Source organism: Aulonocara sp. 'chitande type north' Nkhata Bay, linkage group LG10, assembly GCF_057382095.1.
Source record: "Aulonocara sp. 'chitande type north' Nkhata Bay isolate Kocher_YH1m ecotype deep benthic linkage group LG10, A_spYH_male_GT1.1, whole genome shotgun sequence".
Taxonomy (NCBI): Eukaryota; Metazoa; Chordata; class Actinopteri; order Cichliformes; family Cichlidae; genus Aulonocara; species Aulonocara sp. 'chitande type north' Nkhata Bay.
In genome coordinates, this window is record NC_141353.1 from 22,192,640 (window position 1) to 22,214,124 (window position 21,485).

General features: G+C 40.5%; 2 protein-coding genes across 5 annotated transcripts; one reads left to right on the forward strand and one right to left on the reverse strand.

Annotated features, from left to right (window-relative positions):
- Positions 1–1,143: 1,143 nt before the first annotated feature.
- Positions 1,144–11,260, reverse strand: LOC147320889 (uncharacterized). Its single transcript, XM_086309130.1, has 6 exons — positions 9,993–11,260; positions 9,245–9,436; positions 9,033–9,147; positions 7,696–7,768; positions 7,409–7,500; positions 1,144–7,031 (listed from the first exon to the last, which is right to left on the reverse strand). The coding sequence occupies exons 2-6, from the start codon at positions 9,434–9,436 to the stop codon at positions 5,869–5,871; spliced, it is 1,635 nt and encodes a 544-aa protein (XP_086165256.1). The 5' UTR covers positions 9,993–11,260; the 3' UTR covers positions 1,144–5,868.
- On the forward strand, positions 10,139–19,825 carry rbm14a (RNA binding motif protein 14a). Of its 4 annotated transcripts, XM_086309129.1 has the most exons (9): positions 10,139–10,566; positions 11,220–11,399; positions 13,387–13,571; positions 13,821–14,003; positions 14,087–14,199; positions 14,394–14,675; positions 14,795–15,024; positions 15,178–15,588; positions 18,869–19,825. In XM_086309129.1, exons 2-9 carry the CDS (start codon positions 11,239–11,241, stop codon positions 18,870–18,872), a joined length of 1,569 nt encoding a protein of 522 aa, XP_086165255.1. In that variant the 5' UTR covers positions 10,139–10,566; positions 11,220–11,238; the 3' UTR covers positions 18,873–19,825. The 4 variants fall into 4 exon arrangements, with proteins under 4 accessions (XP_086165255.1, XP_086165252.1, XP_086165254.1 ...); XM_086309126.1 differs by having other exon boundaries at positions 15,178–19,825; XM_086309128.1 differs by having other exon boundaries at positions 14,090–14,199; positions 15,178–19,825.
- The last annotated feature ends 1,660 nt before the right edge of the window (positions 19,826–21,485 follow it).

Sequence of the window (21,485 nt, forward strand, 5' to 3'; positions counted from 1 at the left end):
CAACAAATTAAAAATCCACAACAAATTAAAAAACGGCAAGAAATTAAAAATCCACAACAAATTAAAAAACGCAACAAATTAAAAATCCACAACAAATTAAAAAACCACAACAAATTAAAAATCTACAAATTAAAAAACCACAACAAATTAAAAATCCACAAATTAAAAAACCGCAACAAATTAAAAATCCACAACAAATTAAAAAAACGCAACAAATTAAAAAACCGCAAAAAATTAAAAAACCACAACAAATTAAAAATCCACAACAAATTAAAAAACCGCAACAAATTAAAAATCCTTGACGGAAAGGGATTGTCTGAAATACCGGAAGTCGAGAGTGATGTCACGAGAGGGGGCGTGGCCAGGATTTTTGGTTGAGGCGCCATGTTTCTGGGCTGAACAAAGCGCTAGCGAAAGAGGAGCGAAAGTACACGGATAACACCAGCTACGGTTCGTACTTGCTGTGCGGTCGGTTGTAAAGTTAGATAGCACGACCGGCAAGGGAATAAGGTTGAAAATGGTTTATCTTTTCATTCTTTCCCCACCTGGAAGCAACATGAGGCAGCTCATGTATAGGATGTTACCAAAAGAAGGCGTCTAGTCTGGATAGCAGCTGTGAGACCAGCTGATATCCAGTTCTCTTCCATCTCCAAATATCTGTTGGTGTGCTCCAGACATTTTCATTCCGGTAAGTTATAGATATGTTCATATCACTCTTTATCGGTCTTTTAAGTCTGACATCACTAGCTGTGTCTTGGCTCAAACTCCCAAGAGCACCTGCAGGTCCATAAATCACACGATCACTGTGGCATCACTGAGTGTTGAAAAACTATCTAAAGTCTTTCATCTGTAATAAAATGATCAGCGTTCTGCTCTACCATGTGTAACAATTGAGTTTATCATCCAGGCATCCATGAAAACGAAATTAGCAGGAAGTTAGCTCGCTAGATTCCATCTAAATACAATATAGCATGTCCTAACTGAGGGATTTTGGAAACAAAGTCAAACGTACAGCTCTGCTATCACTTCCAACATAAATGAAGACAGAAAACTAAACAGCAGTGACGTTTGTAGGGTACTGAAGTTTGGCTAGCTGGTGTAAAACGATGTGCTACGTGACCGTTAGCTAACTTTTTCCACTTGATAAAAGTTATCGTGAGGATTCTCGGTGGTCAGGAACAACGGCGCTTCGTGTCCATCCCGTGTAGATGTTAGTGAAACTGTTGGGAAGACAACATGAACATTTTATTTATACTGTATAATCTGCAGATTCTGACAGAAATCTGCATATCCTTTGAAGCACCGCTCCTCTCTAAAATGGCAATAAGGATAATTATTAGGCCATATGTAAATAACAAAATAACTTAAAGCAAAGTCTGAAACAAGTCTTTATATTTAAGGGCCATCAGTCAAACAATACTGTTTGGTCTGGGTCTAAACAGAGCGTGTTGTGTGTGACATCTGCTTTTGCATATGTGGGCCACTTTGAGGGTTCACAAAGGAGCGCGTTTGCTGTCACATTTTATTTGTAGTGTGAACAAGCAGACAAAAAAATCGGAATTGAGCATTAAGACCTGCAGTGTGAACGTAGCCATAGTGAGTTCAGTGCATTGATGTGACATTGTCCTGAAGGATTTAGTTATTCTCAGTGGTTAAAGAAATTGCAATTATTTATTCATATTTATTAGAAATAATCCTAATTACATATCTTGCTTCCGTGTTTGTGTCCTTTGTCACAAAAATACATTTTTTACTATAATACATTGATTAATGACCTGCAGAATCTCCTTATCATATTACGTGTCCATAATTGTCACCTAAAGTCAAACTTTATGCTTTCTCCATAAAGTGATTACATACTTTAGTTTCATTTTCTGAAGTCAGGTTTCTGAAAGAGAACAGGCAGATTTGGAATATAACATGCAGCGTTCTATAGATGGATACATAAAAAAATGGAAAATTACATGTATGTGCTAACTTTCTAAACACTTTGTTACATTTATGATAAATGGATTTGAAAGTAGATAAAACACATTTATGTTGGCCTTAGCTCATTAGAGTCTTTGTCTTTAAATTAACTAGTAACTTGTATGTTTCAGGTACTGCACTCTCAAAGACTGAATGAACCAGCATTGCAGCCATGGGTCATTGTGAGCATCACAGGGAAGGTTGAAGCCACCCACTGCACCTGTATGGCCGGAGTCGTGGAGACCTGCAGCCATGTCGCTGTTCTTCTTTTTAAAGTAGAAGCAACAATGCGGATCTGTGGCACAAGGGCTGTTACAGATGAACCTGCATACTGGGTTTTGCTGGGTAATATGACCAAGATACAGCCAGAGGTTGGCCATAAGCTAGACTTCTCCTCTTCAGCTGCCCAAAAACGGCTCTGGATCAAAACATAAACAGACCATCCGTATTGATGGTCCTCAAAAAAGAAAAATCCCACCTGCTACTGTGGAGGAGTTGTCACTGCTATTGGATACTTTGCTGGAGCACAGTAAAGCTGTGGGTTGTGGGAATGACCCATAATGTTTTATATAAGGGTCTAGATTTATGCCTGAAGTGCACTGCCATGTAAATAATTTGCATTTACTGAATATGTACTGACTGAGTACCACTGTTCAAAAGTTCAATAAAGAAACAAACTAATTTTTGCCTCTTTTTTATTATAGAACATCACATCAGTTACAATGTAGAATCCATGTCATTTATAGTTTATAAAAGACAAAATGTTTACACAAAATCATGACAGCATTTACACGATATCACCCACTACTAACACTACTTAATTTACTATCAATTACTTCAATTTATCTTCTGAAAAATTACCGCTATTTATACAGCACAAGACTTAAGAATATTTAACAGGAGCAAGTTTCATTTTCCCCTGGTTTTACTACCACACTGTTCATCAAAACGGCAGCAAACCTTCACCATCTTATCCAGAAGGGTCACCTCTTCACCCTCACATGGAAGAAGTAATCTGATTGGCATGGTGGTATGTTTGAAGCAGGTCCCTTGTGTAGCGCTGGAACCCAGTCACGATGTTTCATCCATTTCATTGGCTGGTCTGCTGCAATAATGCCAAATAATTAGCAAGTCTATAAATAGCACGTAGTTCTACAAAATCACTCATTAGGATGTTTTTTTTTTTCTAATTTGCTATGACCTCAGAGTGCATTGAAAAGAAAACTAATAGGCTATCTGGTCTTTAAGTGATGGCGTGACAAATCCTGCTTCCAGGCCTGAAGTAGTCTGCGTTTAATATGGGTTTTGTGTTGTTAACATGTTTAATGTTTTGTATTGTCTTCTATTTAATCTCAAAAAACTCCTAAAAACAGTAAGTGACCACTGTTGGCCTCCCACTGCTTCTATCACCACTAATCATTTGAAAGCTCAGTTTTTAAAACCTTACGATGTAGCTACAGCCCAGCCCATGCAGCAGTATATGAATGACTAATCCTATTCATCCTTGTGGATGGATTATCTCAGTTGTTCTCCTGGCTGAAGTTTGGTCCGTTTACAGCATCCTGCCATGCGATTACATTTGTTCCTGACCACCGAGAATCCTCACGATAACTTTTATCAAGTGGAAAAAGTTAGTGTTTATATTATGCTAACATAGCTGTGTCGCTAACGGTCACGTAGCACATCGTTTTACACCAGCTAGCCAAACTTCAGTACCCTACAAACGTCACTGCTGTTTAGTTTTCTGTCTTCATTTATGTTGGAAGTGATAGCAGAGCTGTACGTTTGACTTTGTTTCCAAAATCCCTCAGTTAGGACATGCTATATTGTATTTAGATGGAATCTAGCGAGCTAACTTCCTGCTAATTTCGTTTTCATGGATGCCTGGATGATAAACTCAATTGTTACACATGGTAGAGCAGAACGCTGATCATTTTATTACAGATGAAAGACTTTAGATAGTTTTTCAACACTCAGTGATGCCACAGTGATCGTGTGATTTATGGACCTGCAGGTGCTCTTGGGAGTTTGAGCCAAGACACGGCTAGTGATGTCAGACTTAAAAGACCGATAAAGAGTGATATGAACATATCTATAACTTACCGGAATGAAAATGTCTGGAGCACACCAACAGATATTTGGAGATGGAAGAGAACTGGATATCAGCTGGTCTCACAGCTGCTATCCAGACTAGACGCCTTCTTTTGGTAACATCCGATACATGAGCTGCCTCATGTTGCTTCCAGGTGGGGAAAGAATGAAAAGATAAACCATTTTCAACCTTATTCCCTTGCCGGTCGTGCGATCTAACTTTACAACCGACCGCACAGCAAGTATGAACCGTAGCTGGTGTTATCCGTGTACTTTCGCTCCTCTTTCGCTAGCGCTTTGTTCGGCCCAGAAACATGGCGCCTCAACCAAAAATCCTGGCCACGCCCCCTCTCGTGACATCACTCTCGACTTCCGGTATTTCAGACAATCCCTTTCCGTCAAGGATTTTTAATTTGTTGCGGTTTTTTAATTTGTTGTGGATTTTTAATTTGTTGTGGTTTTTTAATTTGTTGCGGTTTTTTAATTTGTTATGGTTTTTCAATTTGTTGCGGATTTTTAATTTGTTGTGGTTTTTTAATTTGTTGTGGATTTTTAATTTGTTGCGGTTTTTTAATTTGTTGCGGTTTTTTAATTTGTTGCGGTTTTTTAATTTGTTGCGTTTTTTTAATTTGTTGTGGATTTTTAATTTGTTGCGGTTTTTTAATTTGTTGCGGTTTTTTAATTTGTTGTAGATTTTTAATTTGTTGCGGTTTTTTAATTTGTTGCGGTTTTTTAATTTGTTGCGGATTTTTAATTTGTTGCCGTTTTTTAATTTGTTGCGCTTTGCACTTCCCAGCCACCGTACGGACCCGCCGACGGATCAGAATCGGTGAGATGTCGCCTTTCTCACCGACGGCACGGACACGGTCGAGGCTGAAAGCCGACAGCTCGCTGCTTCTGATGTTTCGGCGGGTCCGCGCTTTGTGTTTACGCCCTTTTTGCGCTGATTCTAAAGCTGTTAGTTTGATCTCTCTCCAAACAATATTGACCGAACCAGCAGCAAAAGAAGATCCAAACTACGCTTTATATAAACATCGTCATGAATTCCCTCTGACTTTTGCGGTTTTGCTTCCACCACGATAAAAATCACACTTCATGCACAGCTCTCTCTCTCTCTCTTTCTCAGTGTACTTAAAGAACAGTTTCCCGTCTATCCCCGAAATCTGTTTTCTGCATTATTCGCTTGCTTGTTACGCACAAGTCTACCGTTGTTTACAGCGCTGTCGGCCGATGTTTTTTTTTTTTTTTTTTTTTTTTTTCTTTCCCCTTTTACTTACTTCCGAAAAGAAAACCTAATTTCTGCCGTTCAATAGGCTTCTGAACAAATTTAAACTTTTTAAAATTATACAAAATGCAAAACGCCGTGTCTCTAATAAAACCGCTGTAACTTTAGAGGTAATGTTCATATGTTGATTAATGGTTTTTTCGTTTTTGATGTACTGTGGAATATTTTTATAAAATCCCAGGCCAGGAAAATCACCTTCATGTTTTTCTGTGTTTTATCTTCAGCTACTTTGACACAAAGGCCTCTGCTGTGACGCTCACACCTTTTGATAAAGTCTGGAAAGTGTCAGCTTCCCTTTTAATAGATACAAAAATATGTCAATGTACTGATCTGAATTATAATATTTCTGACTGTGAGGCAAAATTTCCCAGATTCAAATTGAATTGAATTGAATCGAATCGTGGATCGAATCGATTCTAAACATCAGTGACGATACCCAGCCCTAATCAGGAGTTTCTGCTGTTTCTTCAGTACTGCAGCTCTCCCTATCGTTTACAGAAGCAGCATTCGTTTGTAACACCAAGTCAACCTTTTCCATCTTTGTGCTGATCTTTGTATTCTCCATCCTTGTTTTCGATTACTTGTGCTTCCTCCTTCTCTTCAGCTTCACTGTCTGATCTCAACTGATCCGGTGTTGAAGGAGTGGAGTATGTATCGCTGGCCAGCTCTATCAACGGAGAGAAGGGTTGGGAGATGAAGGGAGAGAGAGAGTAGGGGACCTTAGGAGAAAGAGATGGGGACTGATAAGGCGAATGGGAGGGAGAAAGGCTGGGTGAGTCATTAGGGGAGAGAGAAATGTGCATCTTGGGAGATACAGATGGGGACTGATAAGGGGAAAGAGAGGGAGAAGCACTGGGAGAGTCACGAGGAGAGAGGGATTGAAAAATTTTGGGGAAAAGAAGAGGTGGCTTAGACGACAGTGAGGCACAATTGGGGAAACTGATTATTGGACAGGGTTTCATGTAGTCTGAGTCAGCTGGGAGATGCTCCTTTATTGCTGGTGGCTGGGCAGTAGCCTCCTCTTCTTTCACTCCCTCTTTACTTTGGCGTGCTTCCATCTGCTGCTCCTGCATCCCTGGCTGGATCTGAGGAATTGCTGATGAAGGCTGCGGTTGACCACCGCTGGGATCGTTTTGCGTCACCGGCTGGGTATGGCCGTCTTGAGCAGTTTGGCCTTTTCTCAGCTCGAGTGTTTCCTGTCCGCTCTTCTGGGCTTTACACCTCCCCTTGGTTTTTGGCATTAAAGGTGGCGGAGGTGGTGGAGCAAGCGGGGGCGACAGCATGGTCGATGTCTCTGTTGAAACCCGGACTTTGAGGCTGTGCTTGAACATGCGCCGTCTGGATAAAGTGCTCTGAGACTGCAGGAAAAGAGGGTTGATGAAACAGAGAGCGCCCAGCCCAGAGCCACAGTCCAGCTCTAAGGGACTACGCGTGGTGATCGGGCAAAACTCGTGGAACAAGGTGGAATTTAGAGACGATTTCTGGGCGGCAGCATCTGAGTCAGGTGCAGATTTATGCTGGTTGTCTGAGTCTGGCTGTGGAGCTGAGTCAGACGGAGCTGGAGAGCTTGACTGCAGTGCAGACTTAGGCAGGGCGGAGGTTGCAACATCTCGCTTCTTCTCCTTAGCTTTTCGGGGCTTAGGTGTCTCCCGTGGCCCACGGACATTTAGGTGGGAATTCCAAAACTCTACACAACAAAAAAATGTTTTGGTTATTTTAATAAGTTCATCATAACCAAATTTTACTGTGATTCTAATGCGAACAGTGATTTATTGAGTAAAGTTTACATTTTATAAGCTGCATAAATTCAACATCATTGTGACAGTAATTTACTATTGATTTATTTATTTTTTTATTAAATTCACATTTTATACATAAAAGAATTAAGTAAGCAGAGGACAGAAAAGATGCACCTACACACAAACTTCCCCCAGTGGCTGCTTGCTAACCTGCGGCTGAGACATAATTAATGATGTGCTTAAATAAATCCTGGAAGATCAAAGTATTTGAAGTTGAGCATGCTTACAAAATCTTCTATTGGGGGAAAAAAATGAAATGACCAACCTATTCCCATGTGTGAGATAGACTCGAGCTCTTTGTGCGATGATGCCCTCGCTATTGCGTCAGGAAGCTCCAGAGGGAATGGTAGCACATCTCTGAAAAGAAACATGCGCCGCAGAGATTAAAAAGATCTGCATTAGTTCTTGCACATAAACAGATATTGGAATGGATTCACGTGGAAAAAGAGGAAGAAGTGATGACAACGTAATAGGACTTGAGCAAGGTTAAAGAATCAAAATTATACCAAAGAACCACTAAGGAAACTGAGAATGAGGAAGGCAACATTTTACCTGCTAACACAGTAAAAGGAAATTAGTCTTGGAAGGTCTGGAAAGCTGATGGCTGAAGTCTCCAGAGACAGAGCTGCGGATGAAGAAAATTCAAATGTCAGGGATGTTTAGTGCGAGGGAACGCTGGCTGGTATTAATAATACAGCTTATCTGAGGAATTATTGAGTAGAATATTGGGTCTTTGGCCTGGAGTTTTACTTTAAAAGAAGACAATGAAAGGCATCTTTGCTTTTATCTGAATTCTAGTATTTATGTGTAAGTACTGTGTAATAGTACAGAAATGATAGTGTGTAGTTGTAGATTTAAAGCTGTCTGATATTTAATTACAGCATCTTCAGAATGAAAAGATTTTAAAGCTAGGTTAAATAAGACTCATAGAATTGCTGACAACACTGCACTCATCATGGTCTGTGTGCGTGTATTTTTTAATTTTTATTTGTTGCAATAAATAATAAAGTTAAAAACAAGCAAATGGTGTATATAATACCTAGCCAAAAGAATATAATTAAAGAAAATGCAGATTTACATTTATATCCAGCACACGAGTACGGCGTTGTTGCTTCTCCTTGTTAAATGAGAAATTAACTGTGATTAACCACTTTTTTTTTTTTTTTTGCTCAATGTTACAAGCCACTCCCAGGCATGATTACTGCCCGACCTGCTGGATCAGGAAATAAATTAAATCGAACCTGTCTGACAAAGTGATGTGGGCTGAAAGATCTCAAAAAGCAACAGATCATGCCATGATATAAAGACACTCAAGAAAAGCTGAGAAACAAAGTCACTGACTTCTATCAGCGACTTTGTTTGGTGCTTTGAGACTCCACCAAACCACAGTGAGAGCCATTATCCACATATGGAGTAAACAGTGGTGAACCTTCCCAGGAGTGGCCAGCTGACTAAAATTACTCCAAGAGCACATCGACGACTCATCCAAGAGGTCACAAAAGAACAACATCTACAGACCTGCAGGCGTCACTTGCCTCAGTGTTCATGATTCATCAATAAGAAAGTGACTGGGCAAAAATGTCATACGATGGCAGACCATTCAAACTTGAAAACTCTAATATGGCTGAATCCAAACACTTCCTTCCCATCTTTGATGCCTTAATTAATGAAATTATCTAATCAAAAACTGCATTTTGTATTTACTTTGTCTAATATTAACATTTGCTCGATGATCTAACATAAGTATGGCACATATGCAACAAGAATAAAAGAAATTAAGGAAGAAGCTAAATAACTTTTTCACAGCACTCTATTAAACGTTAAGATGCTTTCCTAAAATGTGAGTGGACTCTTCCAAAGACTACCAAGTGTTGAGGTAATGCTCTTACTGCCTTGCTCCTCTCTGATACCAAACTGCTGAACAAACGATGGCACGCTGTCATCCGTCAAACGCACACAGAGCACGTTTCTTTGGGACGTGCGAGACTTTCGCACCAGGAACGTCTGCAAGACAACACAAGTGATTACTGAACGCAACTGGGAGTGCATAAGAAAAGGTAGGAGAGGAAATGTGGATGTGTGTTATGTCTGTGTCTCAGACCCCGGGAGGTTCCCTCTGCAGTATGTGCAGTGCTGTGGCTGGGTTGATTGATAGCTGAAGCCAGACGGGCACTGTAAGCAGGAGACGATCCAGTACACTGATGTTTTTCAGGGAACCCTGACCCCTCAGCTTGCGCTCCGATACTTGGGTGGGCTCTGGGAAATCGTACAGGGGTTCTTCTTGCTGTGCCATCTAAACACATATGCATACAACAACATAGTTAATGTGCTCCAAATCTCCATGCAGTCTCATAATGCTACACGTGGTTATGGCATCCTTCTGGATCCCAGTAATGACAGAAAGACGGGTGAGACTGCTGCACACAAACAGAGACACACACTTGTACCATAAATCTGACTGGATTGGACCGGCAAGTCCAGACTTGGTAAAGCACAGCAGCTCAGACAGAGCTTAAATAAAATAGCAACCTATGGTGAAGATCTTTAAATTACAGACACACCGACAGCAAACACAAACGTCACAACAGTCATTAGATGTTAAGTAAAAAAGGAGCAAATGTCAAACTGACACACTTATCCTTAATACGAACGCATCAATGGGCTGAATCTGACCGCAGCCTATACATGTCAACTTCTGTCTGGACCCGCACGAAGTACATTCCTCTAAAACTTGCACATTTCCTCCGCAAACTGCGCTGCACGCAGGCTTCTAGCGCTACAGTCATGTAATTGTGTGTCACAGCACGCTCATCTTATTTTTAAACAACCAACTCAAACTGTTTTACTACCTCTCTGCTCCGATTCTTCTCCTTCCTTTTTCACCTCCGGATCCACTTTATGATGGCATGCTTCGTGTTCTTACACCAGCTTTTTTTTTTTTTTTTTTACTACGATAGGAAGTTTACTTCTCTTTCACTCTGGCCTGTCATGACGCGTGCTCTCCGATCTGAAGATGCCTTCTTTTGCTCCTCCTCCTAACCCACCTGATCTCACCTGGAGTCAAGTCAAGTCATCATGACGTCAGACTCACGTGTTCTAGATCCACATAAGACTTGAGTTATGTCTTATTTTTGTATTACTTTTTAGTACAGATAATAGTAACAAGTCGTTTTAGAAGAGCAGTTAAACAGGGGTTAATTGGATTAAAGTCCTGTAGTTACAGAACCCATAGCCTCCGTTCATCCATTTTGTTAGTGCTACAGTCTACTTTAGCACATTAGCGCGAAGATATGCAAGTAAAATAGTGGCTTGCCAGTAAAGTGACCGTCTTGGTGAAACTGCGCCCTCCATGTGTGCAACCCTGCCTCAGGAAACCGGATACGGATGTGAGGTTTAAATACGACAGCTCCAGGACCGCGTTGGGTAAGGCTTCTGTGTACTTTGCTGGCATAATTCAAATTTTTTGTTCAAATATGAAAACTAGACGGGCTTAGTTATTTTTTTACGATAACTGGTAACAGAGACCTGGCTTTAGCTTTGGTAGACGTTTGCTACCACTCAGATAAAACCCTCTACGTTAGCGTTAGCTGGCGTAGCTAACATTAGCTAATGCTCAACAAGATGGCCAGGAGTGTCTGGAGTTTTAGCGTGCTGCTGGTCGTGTAACGGTGCTTATAGTAAGCTATATAAACAGTTACATGTAGCTATTTTTCGTCTTTTGCCATTCTGCGGCTAACCTAGGCATTTTACACACTTTAATCTGGAGGCATTTTCGCCGCCCAACTTAACGGTTTTATTAGCTTAGCTAATAATACCTCCTGGCGTCGCTGCGGCGACTGCCAAGTGGCAATCCGGCGAATACGCAAATAGCTATAAAAAAAAAACCCGCCTGGTAATAACGCCAGATTGTGTGTGTGTGTGGGGGGGGGGGATCAATCAGCTTTGATAGGCCTTTCGAGATTTTTTCAAGACAGCAAATTTCCTGTTGAGATCTACTAATCGTCTAGCTAGCCTGTTACCGTTGCTCAAATCACAAATGACCGTATGTTCCCCGCGTCATGTTTGTTCTCTTGCAGATGCCTGGTTTTTACAGAGATGAGCGGTGAGAACGTGAAGTTGTTTGTAGGGAACCTTCCTATAGATGCTACGCACGAAGAACTGAACAAGCTCTTTGGTCCATATGGAGAGATCAACACCTGCTCGTTGCTGAGACAGTATGCTTTCGTTACCCTGAAGGGAGAGGGGGCAGCAGACAGGTATAATTGTTACACTGGCCATCACTGTTATTAGATATAATTAGTGTTTTGCTTTCCTAAATGTTGTTGTACATCTCGGAAATCATGTCAAAAGGAGTCATGTAGTTTACATGAAAACATACATTCTTTTCTCAAAGTATAAGAGCAGACTGAGTTCATTGTATTTAGTCATTTAAAGTAGTCCAGCTTTGTCGTTTTTAAACATGCGTCAGAAATGCAACATTTGTATTAGTGATGTTCAGTATGTGTAGTAAAGTAAAGCTAACCCCCAAAATAATTATGGCTTATCAGCAGACTCTTAAATAGAGTATTGCACAGACATCTGCCATGCATTGCTCTGTGTCTCTTTACTTAACTTTGTTCTGACCAGTTGCACTAATGTGCACAGTGGCCTTCAAAATCCTATTGTGAGTTAGGAACATCATATGATAGATAGAATCTATCTATTCCAAAACCAGAAACGTTCATTTATTTTATCATCAAGGTTGTTATACTTAAGTAAAACTAAACGTTTAAAAAAAAAAAAAAAACATGTCATAAACTAGACTTTAGTTAAATAAATTGAAACAAGTTGAAATGTCTTTAGTTTTAATGTTTGAGAGTTTAGTCAGATTTAGTCTACATGACATGTCATTCTCTTTCAGTTTGATTTTTTGGTATTGTAGTACATATTCTGAACCTCTTAAACGATACAGTTGGTAAGCACTATCTGCATTGTAAATAAATGATGTTTTTGTTATAGTGTTAAAACAACTCACAGAAATGAGTCCACTCTGGGAGCTACATATTTGTTACAGTACAACAATCATATCAATGAGTTATACAATATAAATTAAAGGTTAAAAGTAACAAGTATATACATATTTGACCTTTCCAGTGCTTTGACTGTTTAAAAGTAATGACTAATTATAAAAGTAATGACTAATTATAAATCCCAAGATCCATGCATAGAAGCTTAATTTGACCATTTGCTTAGCTTCACTTTCCTGCTTAATACTAGTCTAATACAGTAGAAGCCTAAAACACATGCAATAGTTTACAGTTTGCAGACACCTTAAAAAAATGTCTGAGTGGAGACAAACAGTTCAGATACAAGAATTGTCTCTTTCATTATTATTAGAAATTGGAAGACCTAGGTCAAACAATAAAAGTAACAAAGTTTATAAAGGTATGAAAGAAGCAACAGGCTGCAGTATCTGAAAAACTAAGATACTAAAAAGAAAACAGGAACAGGACCATTCTCTCACCAAACACTGTTGTGGTCTGACTAATTACAGTAGCTGTTTACTTCCTATTAAAGTGCAGTTAGTAAAACAAGGAAAGGCTGCAGCAGTATTTGTTATGCTGGTATTTGATCTCTTCCATAAAGAACTCCATTAATTCTTCATGGCATAGATTCAACAGGGTCTCATCAAAGATTTTTGGTTCATATTGATGTGAAATCATCTGGTCATTGCAGATTTGTCCTGCCTGCACACCTATAATGTGAGTCTGCTCTTCCAGCACATCCCAAAGGTGCTATTTTGGGTCAAGATCTAGTGACTGAAGGACATTTAAGTACAGTGAACTGATGGTCACATTCAGAATAAATATTTACCATATGAATGTTGACTTAATCATGAGACCAGGCAGTTGTTGTCCAGTCTTCTATTGTCCAATTTTGGCGAGCCTGTGCAAATTGTAGCACCAGTTTCCTGGTCTTGGATAGCAGGAAGTTGGTGTTCCATATTCAAAGTGAAATTGCCGTTCTTACTCATTCTGATGTTCAGTTTGAACCTCAGCAGGTAGTTTTCACCAAGACTACATATGTAAATGCCTTGAGTTGTTGCCATGTGACTAGCTGATTGGATATTTGCATTAATGAGCCTTTGAATAGGTGTGCTTAGGGAAGTAGGCAGTGACCGTATATTGCAGTTAAATGTTATTACTGATAGTCTCATCTGTGGTTTTGAATGTGTTTATGATTTAGCTGTTCTTACGTTAACAGGGCGATACGACATCTTGATGGCAAAGAGTACCGAGGCAGACCCCTGGTAGTCGAAGAGTCACGAGCACGCCCACCCAACTCCACTAAAGTGTTTGTGGGGAACCTCAGCGCTACATGTTCAGCAGATGACTTGCATGGGCTGTTCTCAACCTTCGGAAGAGTTTTAGACTGTGATAAAGTCAAAGGTAACGTATAAAGCCTTGTAATCTGTAAAGATTGTGTGTGAGAGAAATTTGCATCAGGATTTAATTAACTTGAGCTGGTTTGAATAAGAACAGATTTGGGGACTTTAAACTCTGAGCAAGTGACTTTTCTGGTTTGCATCGTGGTCCAATCTTTCAAGTTGATGTGACATAAAATATGGGATGCACACATTTCATTGTAAAAATCAGCCTCAGACTAATGTTGACCTTTCTCTTTCCTGTAAACTACAGCAAGGTTATGCTCAAATGTCGGCTATGCATTCGTGCATATGGAGAGGAAGGAGGAAGCCTTGGCGGCTATTGAGGCACTCAATGGGACCATGTTCAAGGGGCGTCAGTTGGCTGTAGAGCTGTCCAAAGCCCAACCTCTGATAAACCAGATTATGACAGCTGGAAATTCAGCTAACCCCACAGGTGCTGTAACAGCAGGTGATGATGAAAGGGCAATTTGTTTTCCAAGAAATGAAATGCAGCTTATGTTGTAATCATGTTTTCAGCAGGTGGCAGAGAGGGTCTTCTTCCACGACCGCCTCCGTCACTAGAGCATCATCAGAGTCAAGCAGCTGTGCTTGCTGCAGCTGCAGCTGCTGCAGCTGGATTACCCATACAAGTAAGTATATTCTCCACCAGGATGTCCACTGCCATTTGAAAGCCTTCTGCTCTTTGTTTTTCAAAGTAATGAATATCACAACTTTTTAGGAAACTTTATTGTCAGTCAAGCCTTTTATGAACTTTAATTTGAACTCCCTATATTGCACCATAGAGTTTAGACGGACTAGATTTAAGAATTTTCTTTTGTTGCAGGTTCAACAAAGTGTCCATAACTCTTTCTACAACACCACATCCTTTGACCCCACCTACGCTGCTCTGAAAGGGATCACCAGTTCTAAAGGTGCAGATGGAGTCATATATGGAGCTCTTGCCAGCCAAGTGTATGGATCTGTAGCTGACCAGGTGTTTCATGAGCTGGCAAATCACAATTCTGCAGCGGCCGCAGTTGAGGAAGAGGTGGAGCCCCAGACTGTACCAGATCCAACAACACTTTTCGAAGCAGCGAGAGCCAAGTTCTTTCAGGAGGGACAGAAGGTCTGTTAACTTTGGAGTAAAAATGTCTTGTGTGCTTGTGTGTCTATTATTGTGTTTCAGAAACGGTCATCTTATCTGTGTTGTTTTTTTTTTTTTGTTTTGTTTTTTTATGACTCAAGGTTCTGGCAGAGCAGCAGGCAGGGAGAAAGGCAGCACCTTCAGATAATGAGCGGGACCGCAGCCCAATACGAGGAAATCGAGCTCCTCTCCTCCCTGACCCTGTTCCGGGTTCATTTGCTCAGATACGCCCCAAACGACGTGCCCTGCTTCCAACACCACCTGGAGCACCTGAAGACCCCGTCGCTGCCACCACCACCACAACTCCTGAAGGAGCGGATCCTGTTGCGAGGTACACATAACATTTAAAGAGCAGATAGTGATAGAAGAAAATTAAGCTTAAACCAGTTTATGATAATATAACATGGTCATATTATTGAGATTTGTGTGCCTTTTTTTTCCTGCTTATTTCTTACCTTTTCTTCAACTCTAATTTTGACTCAAGGTCATATACAGAATACTACCAACAAATGCATCAGTACCAACAGTATCAACAGTACCAGCAACAGTACCAGTACCTCCAGTATGCCTACACCAATCCTCCACCACCACCTCCGCCTCCACCGGCAACCACACAGGCACCTGCTTCCACCACAACCCCTGCACCACCAGGGACATATACAGCACTCCCGACATATGCCGCATCGGATTCCTATGCAGCACCAGGAACGTACAACACTTCGGGAAGTTATGACGCCTCATCGGGGAGCTACGACGCTTCATCCGGGAGCTACGATGCCTCGTCTGGAAGCTACGACGCCTCAGCGGGCTATGACACATCTGGAGGCTACGGGGCACCGGGAGCATATGATTCATCGGGAGCTTACGGAGCGGGAAGCTACTCCACCTCCACACCGTATGAGCAGACACCCGCACACGGGCAACCCATGCCCCCGCGCCACGATTACCCTTACCACACGCCAGAACCCCCTTATCGATAGTCCCACCCCCCTCCCACACGCTCCTTTACACATGGCAGATGTGTGATTGTGTGTGTGCGCGTGTATGTGTTTGTGTGTGTGTACGTCAGCGAGCATACATAAGGGACAGTTTAAAGGCGAAAAACAAGAGAGTGGGCAAGGTTGTGATTCTCCCCTGTTTCTCCATTTTGACCAACTAGTCTCTCAATGGATGATTACTCAGTTAAGTGGATGATTATGAGCTAGCAAGGTCTCTGGAGTAGTGGAGATGAGGGAGGCAGCTGATACTGGAGTGCTGTTAAGCATTAATAGTTCCTGTTAGATGTGATATAGAGGCACAGCTGGTTCCTTGTTGAATGTTAAAGCTTAAATTTTGCCTCAAACAAGGTTGGACTCAGAAGGTGGGTTTTTGTCACTTCAGAAGAGCTTTCTGTTCGGTGTCAGGCGAAGCCATTTTATGTACTCTACATAAAAGATTGTTGCTGCATGAAATGTGCAGTCTGGCAACTCATCGTATATTGCAGACAAAAATACAAAGTACAGATAAGTAAATTATAAACCGGTTTTATCCATGGAAACATATCCTGTCCAACTGGGACTGTATGGCTTTGTTATTGTTTTTATAAAACACTAATTTCTCTACAGGCCCATGATGTTCATTCATGACGGCCAACTTTGGGTTGGCTGCAATTTAATGTGCTGTTGAGCTGTATTGCTTTATACTAATTGTTTCTATAATTTTGTCCCCTTTTGTATATCTGTCAGGGTGTTGAAGAAACATCTCTTTGTATAATGTTGTTCAGTTAGACAGCACCTCAAACTGCAGTCTGCTATGAAGAACACAAAGTTGACTCAGCACATCTCCAACAATAACAAAGTACAAACAGTTGTGCTTGCATATTTGTTGTGGCTTTTGTAGAGTATGTAACGAGGCTTAGTCTGAAGTCATTTGTAGCGATGCTTTCGTAACAATAAACCTGTTTTGATCAGACGCACAACCTCTACATGTAATATGGTGTTTGAAGATGGAAAGCAGAGATGAGGTAAAAGGAAGTTTGAGTGGTTAATCAAATTGATTGTTTCATTTACTGAGGAAATTTGATCCCGTACAGATTGAAATTGTGTTGTTAAATTGACCAGATGGCATCTCAAATAATGTATCAGGCTGGTTTCACTTAAGCCCCTTTCAGACATGGGATAGAAAACATCAGTCTTGTAGATTGACAGCACTTGGATTATACATGAATTCTTCTCACGGCTTCGTTCAGGCACACAAACAGCTTTCAATATATCCAAAAGACCTATCTCACTGGTGTCATTGGGCATTGTAAGCATCACTCTGTAGATGTAGTTTCACTTGAGAACATTTGTTCTCTCCTTCATCGTCAGTACCAGCAGGGTTTCTCTGATTTTGAGTGTGTGGGCTGCTGACTGAGCAGCTTCTCCCACACAAGCTCAGAGACATCATCCTGTCTTCTGGACTGAATAAAGCAAACACATACACTTGATTATTGTTTTTGACGCACATGTGACAGCATGCATCCAGACATGCACCATATTAAAAGAAATATGTAAGTCTTACTAGGTAGACCTAGTGAGATTGCTGTGTCTGAAAGGGGTTTTAGCTGACGGTGTAGTCTTAAAAAAATAAAAGAATGGGGGCTGTTCACATGAAAACATTTCCTGAGCTTACTCATTTGCAGGGTGAGAGGAGTGACTTTGAGGTAAATTTCTAGACCATCCTCCTAACATACAAGAGTTGGACTGGTTTTTGATGGATATAAGCAGTGTGTGAATAACCTGCTTGATGTTTCATAGTTTTGCTATTTTGGGCAGTATCGATTAAAGCAGAGTAGACCCACAAGAGTGCATGATTTCAGTTGAGGTAGATGATTATAATTTACCTTACTTTTCTTCCCCTCTTGGCTTTCTGTAAATCTTGAGGTCTGTGCAAACAAAAATATGTTCCAACCTCAGGAACTGAATATGTCCTGTCAGTTTTTGCTTTAAAGGTCGGTTTTGCCTTTAAATGTCAGAACAGTCTTCACGTAATTTAGTAGTTATTCACACTTAGTTCTTGTTTTGTGTTCAATGCATCCACATCTTTCTCTGATTATAAGCAACATTCAGTTGTTCAATAGTTTTGGGGGGTTTTTTTGTTGGTTTTGTATATATGTGAATTTATAAGAGCCAGGAGGAATGTCAGCAAGCGATGCATGGCCAATGGAGCTAATAGAATTTGAGCAATTAAAATTCAACTTTTAATTTTTCTTTCCTCTTTATTTTTTTATTTTTATTTTTTGACATCTTCCATTAGTTTCCTTTTTTTTTTTTTTTTTTTTTTTTTTTGGAAGTCTCATCAGCTTCTGTCATACCTTTGGTCTCATGGATAGTTGTGATTTAGACGGAAAGAAAATCTACAATTTGGTACAAATGTAAATATTTAAAAAGATGCCAACCAACATTTGGTAGGAATATTGACTGTTAATAAAAACATAGTGATTGTATTTCTTTCTAAACAGTTGGAGACCTGGTGTAGTTGGACAGTTCAGTTGTACCAGACTCGTAAAAAGAGGCAGCCGTTTGTATGGCAGGGAGGGATTACAGTTGTGCTGTAGCATGTAGTGAGTGATGGTGAGTTGTAATGGCATTGGCGAGTGAAGTAAAAAGAGAAAGCAACTGTGTGTGTGTGTGTGTATCGAAGGGTTTTAAGCTGAGCAGACTTCAGGTGATGTTCTCAGTGCTGATGGTGATGCGAAAGTCGTTTTGGATTTTGTAGAGGCCACTGATTTTTCCCGGGCAGAAGTGAGAAGGCACGAAGACCTTTCCTTTTCTCTTCTGATCTCACCAGAAGCACACACAGGCTTTCTCAGCATCCAAATCACACCTAGACAACTTTCACCTTATAACTGGGTTAGTTCATATAATTTATAACAGACAACACGTGCGATGCAGTGCAAATAATACTAATGCACACCTGATTCTTCTTGCATTTCATGACTCTCAATAGTTGCTCCGATGTGATTGTACCACACATTAGCTACTCGCATTACTTCTCATTCAGCACGTGAACTGATAGTGCTGCGATTATTTTTCAGTGACACATAGCCTCTCTACATTTCCACATTATTCCACCTTCTCCATGTGAACTGTTAGTTGCTTGCCTTGTTGTTGCTGCTGCTCCAGCCACCTTCTTCCTCTTGCTGATTATTGCAGCTAGAGTGGGAGGGAGCCAAACTGAGCCCTTGCCCTGGACGTACGGCACACGCAGCTGTAGCGTGGAATGGGGGAAAAAAGCAGCGTTAGGCCTGAAACTGCTGTGGACGATGGGGGGTCTCCCCACTAAGGTAAACACTCAGACCACACACTCAGACCCCTCCCCGAAACACGCCTACACACTCACCAGCACACACACGCCGTACAGATGCTCCTGTGTCCATACTTCTTACATCTCACTTGCCTTCAGGGATTCAGATTTGTCCGGATTTTGGAATTTTTTTTATTTTTTGAAACAACTCACCCATCTTTTTTCTCTTCTTATTAATGTTTGTTTGGGGTTTTGGGGGTTTTTTTTTCTTTTCTTTTCTTTTTTTTTTCTTCTTTTTTTTAAATGGGAGATTTTTTTTTCTTTTTTCTTTTTATTTTCCTGTTCAAATCCTTACATTTCCCCTCCCTCCTCCCCTCAAGTTTTCTCTGCTCATACATTCCTGCTCCTAATGTGACCACTCTCACACAAGTTTTTAAGGACATCTGTGCCCCCTTTAGTCTAAATCTGAACACACTCTGCAGCAGGCATGTTGTTGTAAGTACGTCCTGTTTCAGCCTATCACCGAAGAGCACCACAGCCAGAGTCGGGGACATTTAGATCGATGGGTTGTCTTAGTTTTTCTAAAAGCGCCCCTGCGGCCTCTTCGGGGGTTAAGTGCCTTGCGTAAGAGCACAGTGGTAGGGCCTCCACTTCAGAGTTGAATAACCTGGCTCAGGATCGGTTGCTGGTTCAACGCTCGACTCCCCCCATCTGAAAACGATTTTTGATGCCGCATTCAACTTGTATGAATGACGATGAACACGGATGCGACCATGTTGTTTTAAATTACATTTTGTCCTATGTTCTTTCAAATGTTTAATTATCAATAAAATGAATTTCAACTGAATGAAACAATCTCTGTGTGAATATTTGAAGATGCAGAAAGCTTGGTGGGTTTTGCCATTTAAACTTTCAGGGCTCAGCATCAGATGACATTTTATTCAGTTTTTTTCCAAAAACATCAATCTATGCTTTTTCAAATAAAAACCAATACTCTGATAACAATCCAAACCTGATAATTGAGTCGTTTTTAATATACAAAAGAAGTAGTTGAAGGTATCGGACTTCCACCTGCAAACAAGACCTTTTCATGGATACTCACTGAGTTTCATGCCCTCAACAGCAATTAAGTTTACAAATGGACACTACAGTACTGCATGGGTGTAGTGAAAGCAGTATACACTAATATACTGAGGTAACATGAGGAGTAGGCCTGTGTACGTAAATGGGCAAAGGTGGAACAGTGAAGGTGAAACTGCAGAGACATCATGCACCATTCATTGGAATAATGGTATGGATATGCAGCAGTTTCTACTCTGGTAATAAATGCCTCCATCAGCCAGATTAGTTTATGAAGTAGCTTCACTAATGAATACAAACACTTGTTTCCTGTTGAGTGTGCAGTCAGTAAATAATTTAATTGGGGACTTTTCCATTCTGGGCATTGTTAAACATACTCTTTAGAGGTGACCTATAGTGTTTATTTTTCATTTCTGTATATTCATTCTTTTCTAGGGTAGCTTAGCACAATTCGCAGTTCAGTTCAAGCCTCTGTCCATCCTGGGTCTAAAACAAACCTTTTTAGCTCATTTCCTTTTAAAGCTGTCTTATTCTGATTGGCTGTCCTTTCCAAACAGATGGTTTGAACAGCAATTTGGCTGTTCCTGCGGTGACCAGATTAACCCTATAATGCCTATTTGATACATGGGTTTTTGTGACTTCTGAATCCGTGTGTTTTGTTTTTTTTCCTGAAAAAGCTGAATGAAATGGCGCAATAAATTGGACAGAAATTATGGACATAGTAGAAATTATACCAACTCAAATGCAAATTGATTTTTAAAAAATTGTCAGAAGGTTCAATAAACATTCCAGTTTCAGAAAAAAAAAAAAAGAATTTTCTTGCAATTATTGCATGGATATTGTCTGTGTGACTATTCCAATCTAAGAGAGGTGGGGGGACTTGGCCACTCACTTCATTTTTATGAAACCCATGTTTAATATAAGCATCCACTTTTGAAACATTGTGTTAACCTTCTACATCCATTGTGCACCATTAGTGTAGGTAAATGTGTACACTGAAAGTGGAGGTTCTTTTTATTGTATTGTATGGAAAGGTAAGATGTGACGGCAAATAATTTTCTCCTAAAGCTTTGCCTTTCAAATCTTATTTCATTGGGCTTTAGAAAGTCCCACCACAGATAAAATACTACAATTAGTTTGGCTCAAAGGCTTCATGCTGTGTCCCTTAATCTACCATAGCGAGGTAGAGGGAATGTGAGGAAGAATATAATATTAATGAACTATTCTTAGAAGGGGAAAAAAAGAGACATGACCAAGAGATGTGGGTAATGCTACAGATTCTTAATTTACCCATCTGCACTAACACAGTTGGGCTGAAAATGATGCCATTGATCTCAAATCCCAACCCCCACATCTGTACATTTCTGGTCCTAGTTTTCCAAAATTGTTCAAAACACACTTGAAGCATCTCATGGACTTAAGACTGGCTTAAGAGGAAACCGGTCT